This window comes from Mercenaria mercenaria, chromosome 16, assembly GCF_021730395.1.
Source record: "Mercenaria mercenaria strain notata chromosome 16, MADL_Memer_1, whole genome shotgun sequence".
Lineage (NCBI taxonomy): Eukaryota > Metazoa > Mollusca > Bivalvia > Venerida > Veneridae > Mercenaria > Mercenaria mercenaria.
This window is the reverse complement of record NC_069376.1, coordinates 5,324,020-5,338,659: the sequence shown is the minus strand read 5'-3', so window position 1 is coordinate 5,338,659 and position 14,640 is coordinate 5,324,020. Positions and strand designations below refer to the sequence as shown.

At 35.8% G+C, this 14,640-nt stretch overlaps 2 protein-coding genes across 2 annotated transcripts in view; one reads left to right on the top strand and one right to left on the bottom strand.

The window, feature by feature from the left end:
• LOC123544264 (uncharacterized) overlaps positions 1–14,640 on the bottom strand; it is a 200,719-nt gene that overhangs the window by 103,563 nt on the left and 82,516 nt on the right. The window lies entirely within an intron of this gene.
• The window catches only part of LOC123543813 (uncharacterized), a 453,424-nt gene that overhangs the window by 419,837 nt on the left and 18,947 nt on the right, over positions 1–14,640 (top strand). The window contains exon 6 of the mRNA XM_053526066.1: positions 10,803–13,398. Coding sequence (XP_053382041.1) covers positions 10,803–13,072 — 2,270 coding nt within the window. The 3' untranslated portion in view covers positions 13,073–13,398. The remainder of the gene's footprint in view (positions 1–10,802; positions 13,399–14,640) is intronic.

Below are 14,640 nucleotides of genomic sequence, written 5' to 3'. Positions count from 1 at the left end.
TTTGAAGAAAAAAAAACAAGATCTTAATGATATATAACTTCAGTGCAAGTTTGGTCAAAATCAAAGGATAAATGTGATTTCTGTCATGTTCACAATGCTAAAATCAGCAAATTTTTGTCATTTTATGGGCCATTACTCCAGGACTAATGCTGCTGTATAGCTGGTTTTCGCAAGGAACCGAGATATGATAGACATATAACTTCGATATAAGTTTGGTCAGAATGAAATAATAAATATGGTCTCCATTGTGTTCACTAGAATAAAATAAGCAAGTTTTGCCATTTCCACCATAACTCTGAAATATAGCTGTTTTAAAAGGAAGTGAGATCCTATATAAGTTTAATAAAAATCGAAAATAAATGTAGTCTCTATTGTGTTGACAAGGATAAAATCAGCATTTTTTGCTAATTCAGGGGCCGTAACTCCAAGTCAGAATGGTGCAATACGGTTGTTTTTGAAAGGAACCGAGATCTTATAATAGATATATAAGTTGTGTGCAAGTTTAGTCAAAATAAACAAAAAATGTGGTCTCTATCGCGTTTACAAGGTTAAAATAATAATTATTGCAATATCAGGTGCCATAATTCCAAGACGAATGAGGTGATATGGCTGGTTTTTGAAAGGAACCATATCATAGATATATATAAGTTCTGTGCAAGTTTTGTGTAAATCACTTTATAAATGCTGCCTCTATCGTATTCACTTGAAAAAAAAATGTGAACGGACGGACGGTCGGACAACGGACGACGTACAAAGGATGATCACAACAGCTTACTTTGTTACAGTTGAGCTAAAACATGTTACAAATGTGTTTCAGATCTATAAACGCACTTTTTTGTTAATTTTTTTTTCGATCGAAAATGACATGTGACAAATGTGATCAGATGTCACATCAAAAATCGGCATCGATCACATTTGTCTCAAAAATGGTTACATATGTGCTTGGTTCATATGCGATCTCATTTGTAACATGATCGCATTTGTAACACCTGTTACAAATGCGATCTGTTACGAATGTGGTCCTACAATTAAGTAGTTAAATCCTATCTTGATACTTGATACTGGCGAACCAGCAAAAGTGTAGACAAATCAAAGGCCTAAATGGCCTGAGTCGGCTAATGATTGATGTACTGACAGTATAGTCTACCAGTTTCAGTTTGTTTTTAGTTTTTTTCTTAAAATTTCATAACACACCTCTATATTCACCCAAAATATTATATCCGGATACGATTACACTTTTCTCCAGTTTGAACAATATATTTTACAAATTGTGATGATACGAAGACATTTAGCAGCAATTGGCAGTATCTGACATTGAAGTTTACGGTTAAATTACCTCTTATTTAAATCTTTTCATAAAAAGTTGTTTCGTTTCGCCAAACATAGACGATCTACTTTCGATTTCAAAAACTACAAGAAAATACAATTTAATGTTTCGCCGATTTGTTTATTTCTCGAAAAATAAGAATTAAAATCATTTTTGATATCAGTAGTAACTAAACAAACCAGTAAGAGCTTCTTCTTCCGATAATTTATCCGTTTATTGACTGCAAAATTCAACCCACGCAAAGTTTATAGAAATCATACGATGCGTGTTTACGTTCAATGTGGGAGAATTAAGGCTGATTGGCTATGTTACCTAACGCATCCAGACGATTCAGATTTTGTTTTTAAAAACGCATTGTGTGCGTTTCTGTAATTTTATATACGTTTTTATACGCTTAGAAATTATCAGACATGCGTATTTGCATTATTTCTATACGTAATTTACGCTAATACGCATCTTATCTGGAGCCCTGCTGGAACTATTTTTTTGTCTTTCACTGGATGTTACCCAAGCTTTGTAAGCCTGCGCAATTCTTAAAATGCACATTTATGCTTAATGAGTTACATTCGAGAATTGCACAATTACAAGTCATAAATATGACAGATTACATCGTATATTGGTCATAGCAAAGGGAATTGACACAACTTAACTTCATTCATGTAGTGAACTGTTTGAAGTTTGAGAAATCTAATGGAACTACATCCCTTCACTGTGTTATTTGGTCCGTTTAGAGAATCGTTGGATAGCAAGGACTCGTCAAAAGGCTTTCAGCCTTTAGCCGACTCAAAAAGTATTTCCCAGCTAATTATAACACTAATACATCAGAGAAAAAGATTCATCGATATTTTTTTACAACCTCATCTGTATGGAATCATGTTAGAGCCATATTGGATGTCTTGTTTCACTACCAGGGGCCGGTTGTTCGAAACTTTAACCGGCTGTTAAACTAACTGCTGGTTAAATTTTGATTCAAAATACTAGATTTGGTGAGAAACACTAGTATGATGTTTTGATTTTATTGTAAAGAGTTTTCATTGTTAATAATTCTTACCTTATACAGTTGTTTTTTTAAAGTCGTCTGAAATGCCGAAAATAACTCTAAAAGTTAAACAACCGTTAGCTTAATCGCCTGTTAAAGTTTCGAGCAACTGGGCCCAGAGCGCTACATACGACACTCGACATGACAATATAACACGGCACTCGTTACTATAGCCGATATTTCGACGTGACATACTATATTTATACACAGAAATGTCAATTTTTTTATGTTAATACCATTTGTCGCGTTGCACTGTCGAGTGTCATATTGTGCGTCAAGTCAAATTGTCGTGTGGCATATCTTGTGTCACGTCGCATTGTCGTGTGGCATATCGTTCGTCACGTCGCATTGTCGTGTTGCACATCATCTGTCACGTTGTATTGTTCCGTGGCATATCGTGTGTCACGTCGCATTGTCGTGTGGGATATCGTGTGTCAAGTCGCATTGTCGTGTGACATGTCGTCTGTCACGTCGCACTGTCGTGTGGCACATCGTCTGTCAAGTCGTATTGTCCTGCGGTATATCGTTTGTCAAATCGCATTGTTGTGTGGCATATCGTTTGTCACCTCGCATTGTCTTATGGCAAACCATGTGTCATGTCGCATTTTCCTGTGGCATATCATATATCGCGTCGCTTGGTCCTGTGGCATATCGTTTGTCAAATCGCATTGTCGTGTGGCATATCGTGTGTCAGTCACGTCGCATTGTCGTGAGGCATATCATATGTCGTGTCGCTTGGTCCTGTGGCATATCGTGTGTCATGTCGCGCATTGTCGTGTGACGTATCGTGTGTCAAGTCGAATTGCGCTGTGGCATATCGAGTGTCATGTCGCATTGTCGTGAGACATATCGTGTGTCATGTCGCATTGTCCGTTGGAATACCGTTTGTCACGTCGCATTGTCATGTGTGTGGTTAATGACTTATTTACGCGATATAAGTGTTCCAACACACCGTAACGGATGCAAGTAGCAATTAAGTGTATAGTTTGTTTTCATGTAAATCTACTCCACAATAGTGTATCCTAATCACTTACACTAATTTGCATTATACTAAATAACAAGTTCACATCACATTTAGTGTACTAAACACAGTTTTGACAGCAAGTCTGACAGTGATCAGTTAATACACATTTTTGTCAATGTTAAAATGTCATTGACATAAAGAATATTGTCCCTCGCTGTTATTAATTCGAAATTCCTTTTGAACTTGTAGAATTATTTCATAAAAGTATCAAAAAGCTGTCTTGTGAAGTCCAGTGGTTCTATCAAATCACTTGCACGTGGATTGAATTATGATCGGAGATGTACCTCGGGTCTTTCCGGCACTATTTGAAAACTAAAAAATGACCATATGATCGAAATAACGAAGTAGTTTTAAAGTTTGATATAAAACAAATATACAAAGCAGTAGTATGAACATAATTATTATGTCAGTGTCAAATTATTTAGATCAAGATTACAAGGGGCGGAGACAAAATAGCCTATTAGCTGTGTTATAGACAGATAGACGGCATTCCTATTTACTTTTCTGGTATCGCAACAAAGAGGTCTTAAATTATGTTTTGTTCAAAGACTGAATTACCAGCAGTTATGCGCCACCATGTTGGTCGCCATTTTGTAGTTTCCAAAATTGCAATGAAATCCTTCCTCGTTTTATTAAACCCGACAACTTCAGGTCTTATTTACGTACCTTTATAAGACTTCATGTTTTGCTACACATACTTTTCTTAAAAGTTCTATCATAAATTTACAAAAAAAAAAAAAAAATAGAAAGTATAGGGGATTAGGGTCAATAACAGCTAATGGTGGTCTGCTACCCTAAAAATGATGCATATGTGCTCTTGTCCGCACAATAAACTCATACTTTCAGTTCCACAGCGTTGGAGTATGACCATTTACTGAACAGGATTCCCTAAAAAAATCAACATCTGTCACCCGTTCTGATTTGCTAAGATTTTTGTCATTTTTGATAATATGCAAATGTAGGCCTACATATTGGTACGGTTAGAGCAAGTCTGAATTTGTTTGCACGAAAGGGTAAATATTTGTGCCCCCATCGCTGTGCCATTTGTTTAAATTGTATGATTTAGAACGGCGGCTCTTATACATCTGACATTCTGTCTGTCCGTCTTTTCGCTCGTCCCCAGTCAATAAGTGAAGAACGCTCCGGTGCAGGAATCTCAAAATTAATAGGCAGGCTGATTGTTACCGTCAGATACTTCAGTCGATTTTGAAGTTTGTTCCTTAAATTTCAGGACCTCCAATTATATAGTTGTGACCAGCAAATGACCTGTATTGATTCTGAGGTCGAAAGGTCAAAGGTCAATATCGTGGTGATCCTGAGCTGCAAATAGGTTTCCTCTTGATTACAGAGGAATGCTCCGGCTTATGAACCTCAAACTTGGTAGGGAGGTTAGACAAGCCAGAACTGATGACTCCTATAAATTTCGAAATCAGCTGGTCAAAGTCATACAGACCTTGGGCTAAAAACATGTTATTGCAATGAAGTATAATTCAACAGTTCCATTCATAATTCATAGGACATCATATAAGCTGTGCATGTGTTATTTGAAAGAAATCAGATTGCTTTCATTTACCTATTAGTTTTCAGAGGTTCATTCTTCAGGTAGCTTTGAAGACAATGATTTGCAAAAACTATACATTTGCATCACTTGAACCTCTAAAAGTAATATGTTTAATTTTGATGGGTTTTTTTTTTGGTTTTTTATGATGCAGTTATGATCTCAGTCCTAATTTTCACAGGATTATTGTTTATTTTTTTTTATGGGTTTTCCTCTCAATGGTGGAACAGTATCGTACCAACATACTGCATTCAACTCCCGTCGGATGCTGAAAATATTCAAAGGTTGCACTACTTGTTTTAGTTGCGACGTTCAATGTGCGTGTCAAAAAATATGAAAAAAAAAAGTTTTCAGTCGTATTTGTTAAACATTATAGTCTATTTTGAATGAAAATGATATATGTATGTAAAATGGGCCATTAACCTTTATTATGCTGGACACGATTGATTCTGCCTCAGCGGCCAGTGTAGATCTTGATCACCTTGCACATTCGTGCAGTCAGATCAAGATCTGCACTGTTCGCCATTCTGTTAGACTAAGTATTCCTATTTTAACAGTCAATGGTGTTATCCAAATTGCATGATGGATACGTTCATTATAGAATTTTAGCGGGGTAAGGGTTAAAGCAGTGCCTTGATCTGCAGTAATGCATTCGGCTCTCGTTGATTTAGCCAGACCTGATCACACTCGGCACAAGTGGGACCCATGCCTGGCAAAATCCAAACACTGCAGATTTAGGTACTCTTATAATAACTGGTTTTATCAACACTGGAGTCCTGTCCGGCATGCAAGACATATACACAACTACGAAATTACGGAAGCGACTAAGTGACAAGCTAAAATCTTCTCCATACGTGGTTGTAAGTCATACTAATAAGATAATAATTACGCAAACGATTTTGGAAGCCAATGTACAAAATAAATGAAAAGTATAAAAAATGATTGATATATAAAATGTTCTTTCAACATAGAACTCATGACTTGAAGAGTAATTTCTGTTTTCCTTGTCTGTAGTATGCTTCCATAGATTTTGACACCTTACACGCGTCACTATTTATAAACCTGATGTTTATTTCATTTGGGACGCTGATTGTGGCATGATCAGGCAGGAGATCCAGAGCAAAAAACATTTATAAAGGATTTTTGTTATTCAAGCAATAAATTTGGAGTGAAGGTATGTTTATTTTACGGGAGGAGCGACGTAGCAAGATATTTTTATCTTTCTAACTAATTTGCGTAGGGAAAGGACACGAAATTTGGATTGAAACAGTGTCATTGAAATGTCTGCTGCAAGACTGGGACAAAAATGAAACAAAATTTACTTAATTTACTCAAACTGTAAATAAAGGTGGAAGATAAATCGTACTAACGACATTTTATAGCAGTTGGGAATCGCATATTATGCAAAGTTTTGATACAGAGAAAAAAATCAATTTTTATGCCCACGAAAGGAGGCATATTAGTTTTCAACTGTCCGTCCGTCCGTTCGTTTGTTAGTTCGTTCGTTCGTTCGTTCGTTCGTCACAAAGTTAACTTTTTGCATGAAGGCACTTTACTCGCGAACCACTGCACCCAGGGCCTTCAAACTTCACATGCTGATAGTACTTATTGAATACACGACCCCTACTGACTGGGGTCACCAGGTCATAGGTCAAGTTCACCAGGTCAAAGGTCAAGGCGCTGCGGGGGCATTTATCACCATTAGTGACAGCTCTTGTTTGGAATTTGGTTACGAATATGTACTTTAAGGTCGCTTGAGCAAAACAATATAGTAATATTTACAAAGGCAACCACCCATGATTTATCATTAAATATCCATGTTTTAAAATGAGTATTTCTAAACATTTTTAATTTATAATACTTTTTTCAAAAATTAGTTACCCCTTTTGCATATGATTTTCGATATAAAATAATAGGAATCAGTTCCCTGTTTAGGTACAATCTTTATTACAAATTGCACACAGAAACTCGAGTGAGAAATGTGATTTAGTGCAAGCTGCTATTCATCCCAAGTCCAGAAAGTGTAGTGTAGGATTTGCGAAAGATATTGTCCAACATAGCTGAGGCGTTAAAAATAAATTCATTTATCCAGGTAACATAGAATAAAGCCCATGGACCTGACATTCGAAAGGAAAATCAGCCTACTTGTACATTTAGAAAATTATTTTTACTAAAAAGAACCGAACTTTTTTTCAAACTTGAAACAAATCCGCTTGAAATATGCGGCTCCTCAACATAGGTATACGGACAGATGTATCTTACCTGACCTATAAAATAAATATGTTGATCTCAGTTGTATAAAGTTTCATTAAAATCTACACTGTAGAAAATTTTCTATTCACCACTGTGTTTTTGAGCTTTGGGGGAATGGTGGCGAGGCCCATAAGGAGGTGACTGCGTCGTAAACACTAAAATAGGGGAGGGGGGGGGGGGGATTGCGTGTGGTAAAAAGCAGTGTTTTTCATATGTTACAATAAAAAAGAAAATGATTTGAAACAGATATTCTCATTTTTTAAATGGTAGGCCTACAGTTTACTTTAACATGTACATCTGTGTTAGGTTAAGTAAATATAAGTAATCGTAAAATTATAACATGACTTCACACGCTCGCTTAGATTTTCTTAAATTTTAATATAAAAGTCACACACTAGTTTCGCCGTGAATGGCTCATCAGTGTGTTTAAAGATATAACAATAAGATAAAGGGAATTAATTCAATAGTTTTAAGATTTATTCAAGAACTAGGCCCATATGGGCATCAGCCTTGTAAAGGCAACATTTACATGCAAATACATGTACATAAAACAAAACGTATACATGTAAAAAATACATAGCAGATACTGTATCTTACTGTAGGTATTTAACGGAAGATATATGCATATCTGACGTAAATCAATAATTTCTGACTAGCACCAGATTAACAGATTCACTGAGTAACATACATAACTTTTTGTGTAAACAATGCCAACTTCAGGAGAAGGGTTTCATCACAACTTTGAAACAAACATTGAAAATTATTATCATTTGAAATCTGGTGATGAAATGGAATGTACTTCTGTCTATCCAGATTAAAAAAGGGACAATAACAAAAAGTTTTGACGTTGACGTCAAGAAAACAAGGGACGTAATTTTGACGTCAGACAGGGGAGTTAATGACGTTATAATATTATTTTAAATTATCAATCCATATCATGTGAAATATTCCGCATGTTTATTTTCGGTTTAAAACAGTCAATAAATTATTTTTCTTTTGTTAATCTAGCTGATAAACGAGCTAGTTAAACTGGCTGCCATGAATATTACATAGGTCAAACCGGAGTCAAATTAAGAACTAGAAGAACAATTCATTCACAACAAATTAGAGACCCATCGGTAAGACAATTACCTGTAAGTAGCCATATAGACTTTTGCTGTACAACAGAGCCCAAATTTACTATATTTCCAGTTTATAAAATGAAAACTAACAGTTTATCAGCTAGATTAACAAAACAAAAATACTTTATTGACTTTATTTTCACGGATTATTTATGTTAAATGAAACACATAAAACCAAATGTTCATAACTCTGGCGGTGGGGTGGCTAAGCACAACATAGAACATGGAACATAAAAAAAGAATGTTAATGAACATTTAAAAGTTGCGACACAGACTGTCAGTGTAGATTAAATACAAAGAAAGTAAAAACCAGTCATGCTTGTGCTTTTTATTCAGTTTAGTTCACAGAAACACTTAAATGTTAAAAAGAATGTTAATGAACATTTAAAAGTTGCGACACAGACTGTCAGTGTAGATTAAATACAAAGAAAGTAAAAACCAGTCATGCTTGTGCTTTTTATTCAGTTTAGTTCACAGAAACACTTAAACCTAAATGCACAAGTCTGCTGGGTCTCTAGGTCGCCAAGCCACTGGATTTAAAACTTTCAGAATAATAACATTTTGTTTCCTAATTCTCCTGAATTGAAATATTTTTATTTTTCATCAAGGCCGCCTGGTAATGTGGCCTTGCGAAATCATTTGAAGTGTAAATGAACTTTGAATTTTCAACATTTAGTTGTAACTTGCACCCACTAGGTCAGAAACATTTTAGTCAAGATTCCATTCGTTTTTTATTTGAACTAAGTTAAGTGCGCCAAGCCGATAGAACTTCTTAGGCCTTGTGGTGGCCTAAAATTATCATTTTCAGAGTCGTTTTATTGATCTTTAACTTTTAGATATTTAATCAGTCGCTAGTCGATAACATCATATTAGGCTGCTCTATCACCAAACCGCTAATTTTAGGCCGCTAGGTCGCCAACTTCGGCAAGATGTAATTATCGTTAATCTGTCTGTAATTGTGTTCAAATGACTGAATCTGATCTCTAATAGCCCATTGTGTAATGCAATGTATAATTATTTTAGGCAAACAAACATAAGCTTGATATTGACAAGGACAAGAAAAACTGCAGTCCATACAAACATCAACAACAATAGTTTCTTTTATTATATACCTATATAAATTCTGTAAAAATCGGGCTTGTATTTCACAATTAAATATGAACAGACAGACAAAAATTCCGTATTGTACCTTTTAAATTCCGTATTGTACCTTACGTATTGTATGCTGCCGGACTATTTTCATAAATATGCATGATAAATATACATTTCTATAAAAACCGCACATTAAAACTTCACTATGTTCCATTTAATATCGATAAACATTGAAGACTTCGTTCGAGAACAAAACAAGAATCAAAATGGTAAAGGTATATAATAAAAGGGTCATTATAACAGTAGCTAGATCTGGGACTTTGTATCCGGCTCTCGTGGATTTTGCAAGGTCGGATCACACACGGCGCTTGCGCGCCTCGTGAGATCCGATCTGGCAAAATCCACACGAGCCGAATACTGCATCCCAGATCAAGCTACTGTTATAATAACCCTATTATGTTTCATCATTTACACAGAAATACTATGTGTACTGGCTGTATATGTAATAGTTATAGTATGTGTGAGGGTATTTTTCTCAGCACATATCGTCGAGGCCGGTAGGCCGAGACAGATATGTGAAGAGAAAAATAACGAGATGTACCCCTAGCTCTGATGTATCCTGGTAACACACGAGCATTACGTATTATAACTGTTTTATCGCATAGTTTATCATTAAAATTTATATATTATTTTCATTTAAATTTGTTTATTATTATTTTTACTATTCCCTTTCTGCGCCTCGCTGACTGAAACACTAAAACTTCTGTTTTAGAAAATGTGTTCCCCAGATAAAAGTACCCAACAAATTTCTGCATTGGTTTTAAATCTTTGCATTTCATTGGCCAGACATATTGTAAAACTTGTTGTTTTGTTTGTAAAAAAATCAAAGAAAAAGAAACATTTGAGAAATCTCAGAATTTCATATTTTTCATGTATTTCTGAATTTGGCAATAACTATCAAGTTTTTGAAATATTCTAGTTTATTTATTCTTTTGCTTTATAAATGTAGGTGTTTGTGACAATTCTTTCTCTGTGAACTGTAAATTGGAGCTAAAATCATCTTTTCTTTGAAAGGAAAAATTATACTCCCTTGATAGGACCTCAATAGAGAAAAAGTGTTCCGATATATATTGGAACAGTTTTACTGTGCTGATATATATCGGAACACTTTTTTTCTTATGAAACTCCATAGAGATTTCCGTGTTGATATAGATCGCAACAGTTTTGTAAGATATCAGCACAGTTTTGTAGTAATAATGTGTGTTACTATGTATAACATGCTGCAAAGATCAAAGGAAAATTGTCTCACTATGCGATAAGTGCTCTTCTAGAAAATGGATTTGTTAAATAAGTATTTGGAGTAACAAACAACGTTCTTTATATTTCAGAACTGAAGGACGATTTGATAGATCTCTACAGGGAAAGGCACCATACCCTACCGATGTCACCTTTAATGGAGGAAAATGACACGCCCCTCCTTAAGTTTTACGTCATGCCAGACATAGAGTCAGTGGAAATTGAGAGGGCGCGTGGAGGTGGCAAAGAAATTAGATCAAAGGTTACGTCATTGCACGATGTTTTCTACAAGGAAAAAGAACCATGTCGCAAAATTTACCTTGCTGCGGATGCTGGGTTTGGGAAAACAGCATTAAGTAAACGGCTCGTTTTAACGTGGTGTCAAGCCAAAAACTGTATCCCAAACGAAGATGAACATTTTAAGAAGAAAGACATAAGTACAATGTCGAATTTTGACTTTGTGTTTTTGTTGTCTTTACGTGATTGTTCCGAAGAATGGGACATTGATGAGATGATCAAAAAACAAATAACTAATGATCTAGCACACATTATTTCAAATAGTGATTTTGAAAACATTCTTTCTAAGGAAAGGTGCCTGATAATATTGGATGGATTGGACGAATTCACACACGCAAAAAGTGACATTCCACACAGGAAAGCTAGGAGGAAATGTACAATTCTCACAACAACTAGACCGTGGAAGTTGGGCGTTAGTAAGATACGTGCAAGTGAAATAGAACGAAAGTTGGAACTTATTGGACTTAGTAAAACGTCTGCTAAAAGTTTAAAAAGGACTGTGATCTCACTGTTATGTGGCAAAACTGATATAGAAAAACATATTCAAGAGTTTGATCGCGCTATCAGTGATAGGGGTATTTCGGATTTGGAAACTATTCCGCTCTTACTGATGTATCTTTTGTGTTTATGGTGTGATGGAATAGAGCTAGGAGCATCTAGAACTGAGTTATATTGTCAGACTATTGAACTGCTTCTTAAACGAACGTTTGAAAAATATCCCGACATGCAACAGTCGCGCGAACAGTCCCAGAGTGATATCCCACAGTGTTTCAGTGAACATGAACATTGTAAGGAACACTACACATTTCTGCAAGCTTTAGGACAATTAGCATTCGAAACGTTATTCAGTGAAAACAAAGAAAGCACCCTTGTGTTTAGCCAGTCAGTGACAGAGAAACATCTAACCCCAGAGTATTTGAAATTAAGTCTTAACTCGGGAATGTTAACACAAAGTACAGAAAAGACACTAACAAAACAAATCTCGAAATTTTCGTTTTCGCACAAAACAGTGCACGAATTTTTTTGTGCACTGTACATTAGCTGTCAAAATGAAAGTGATGTCAAAAACATTGTTCTAAACAAATGCAAAAGTTTGCAAAGTATTCTGGACATGTCGACAGTGCTTGTTTTCATCAGCGGAATGAATACAAAAATCATTTCTTCAATATCACAGGAATTTCTTTCTGTTATCAGTGAAGATAAGATAACGAGCGAATACAGATCCACGACTGCTAGGAACTGTGAACCTCTGAAAGACATACAAGACATGTACATTTCTTGTATGAAAGAAAACACGAGCGATAAGGAACTCAAACTTTTCTGTCAAGATTTTTTCTTTAGTGAAGATTGTAAAGAAGAAAAATACTTTACATATTTAGCACGGCTCGCGGTACAAAATAAAAACAACATGGCGTCAATAAATATCGACACAGAAGACAGTGGTCGTAGTTTACGTGAAATTATTGATTGTTGTGAATTGCACGAACTGTTCCAGATCAATAAAATATACTACAACGGTAAAGTAGAAAACGCACAGCTTCCTGTACTGTTGGACAAGTCGCCGAAATGTGTCACTGTTATATCGCCTTTCGGATCTCGTGGTTCTTGGAGCCGTGAAATGTTGGAAACATTACAGAATAATTCTCTGTTACAAGCAATTTATATCTACTGGTTCAAGATGAGCCACGATGTACTGAATGACTTTCTGAATTATATTATAAACAGAAAAACAATGACGGAGATTAGATTGGGGTGGTTAGACTGTACCGAGCACTGGCCTTCGTGTACTTTCAGTTTAGATTTTAGTCAGCATTCAGATCTAAGGAAGTTAGAATTGTGCTGGATACCTGAAGTGTCACAATTGAAAGTTAATAGTAAAGTGAAACACGTGCAGTTGGGGGGTATCAATCTAGGTGAAATGTCGCTGCCTCCAGAAATGGCGAATATTGAAAGAGTTTATTTGTATAATGTAAACATGTCTGCTTCAACATTGCGTGATCTCGTTAAGGTAGTGGAGAAACTTTCACACAAAGTCACAGTAACAATAGAGACCAGTGTAAGATAGAACCGGAAACAGAGTTTGAACACGTTAAACAATATATACACTCATCTCAGAATTTCCGAGTTATACCGCAGGATTATAGCTGGAAGTTTGTGTTTGAAACAAAAGGTGAAAGTTAAGTTACTAAATAAACTCAGACATATAGTGTCAATGTATATAAACATTATTCATAAAACACATATTACACCTTTACACACAGACATATAACATTTTTGTGACATACATATGTGTAGATAATTAAAAATAGTGACAGTCGCGTGTGGAAAATTAATTGTTGGAGCCAATTCGGAGGAAAGGATGGACATTCTTACACATGGATTAATATACAAGTAAGTTCTTTTATTTGCTTTTATTTATTATATTCTAAACTTAAATATATATTTTTAACAGTTTTATAGAATTGAGCCCCGTCATGTAAAAAGGGGCCATCTTTGTGAAAAATGTTTCCTTGAGAACAGAAATCGTTCATTGATCTCTGTTCCCAAATTGACCATAGTTATTATTTTACATCTTGAGAAATGGAGTATATTTAAAGTTTTATAAGCCCCCAACCCACTCCACTCCCGCACCACACCGGGCCTGCATCTACTAGTCGGACCATCCGTCCGTCTGTCCGTCCGTCTGTCTGTCCATCCCTTTCCGATTAAGAACAAAAGAAAACTCTTTACCATGGATAACTAAAACATTGGTCAACATACGTCAGACGTCATAGGATGATTGTCTATGGTCAGTTAATGACCCCTATCATTTCAAGGGTCAAGAGGTCAAAGGTCAAGGTCACAATGACCTGGAGACTGAAGACGGTCCGTCCGTCTGTCTGTCTGTCCGAGCTCACATTTGCATACTTGGGTGGCTATAGGAACAATAGGTAACTGTACATTTTCTTTGATGTCATTCATTCCGTAAGGCTTTTATGTGGCTATTTTTCTCTTACATGGCTAAAAGAACAATAGAGAGAACAAAAGAGTAGCCACATAAGTATTCATATGTAGGAACGTCCGTCCGTCTGTCTGTCCGTCTCTTTCCGATTAAGAACAAAAGAAAACTACACGCTCTTTACCATGGATAACTAAAAACACTTTGGTCAACAGATGTCAGACTTCATAGGATGATTGTCTATGGTCAGTTAATGACCCCTGTCATTTCAAGGGTCAAAAGGTCAAAGGTCAAGGTCACAATGACCTGGAGACTGAAGACGGTTTTAGATCGATAACTGAAAAATACTTTGGCCTACAGAAGTCAGACTTAATAGGATGCTTGCTTGTGGTCAGTAAATAACCCCTATTGTACTAAAGGTCAATAGGTCAAAGGTCAAGGTCACAGTGACCTTGAGAATGAACATGGTTTCCCATTGATAACTGACCCGATGCTTACAAAACATTCTTAGTCTCAGTTGAGTCTGAAAAAGATTTTAACCTAAAAGGCGTCAAACTTCTAAGGATAATTGCTTGAGTTCAGAAGATGACCCCTGTTGTTTTACCGGTCAACAGGTCAAAGGTCAAGGTCACAGTGACCTATAGACTGAAAAAAGTATCATGATTAACAGCCGAAAAAGATTTTAACCTACATGC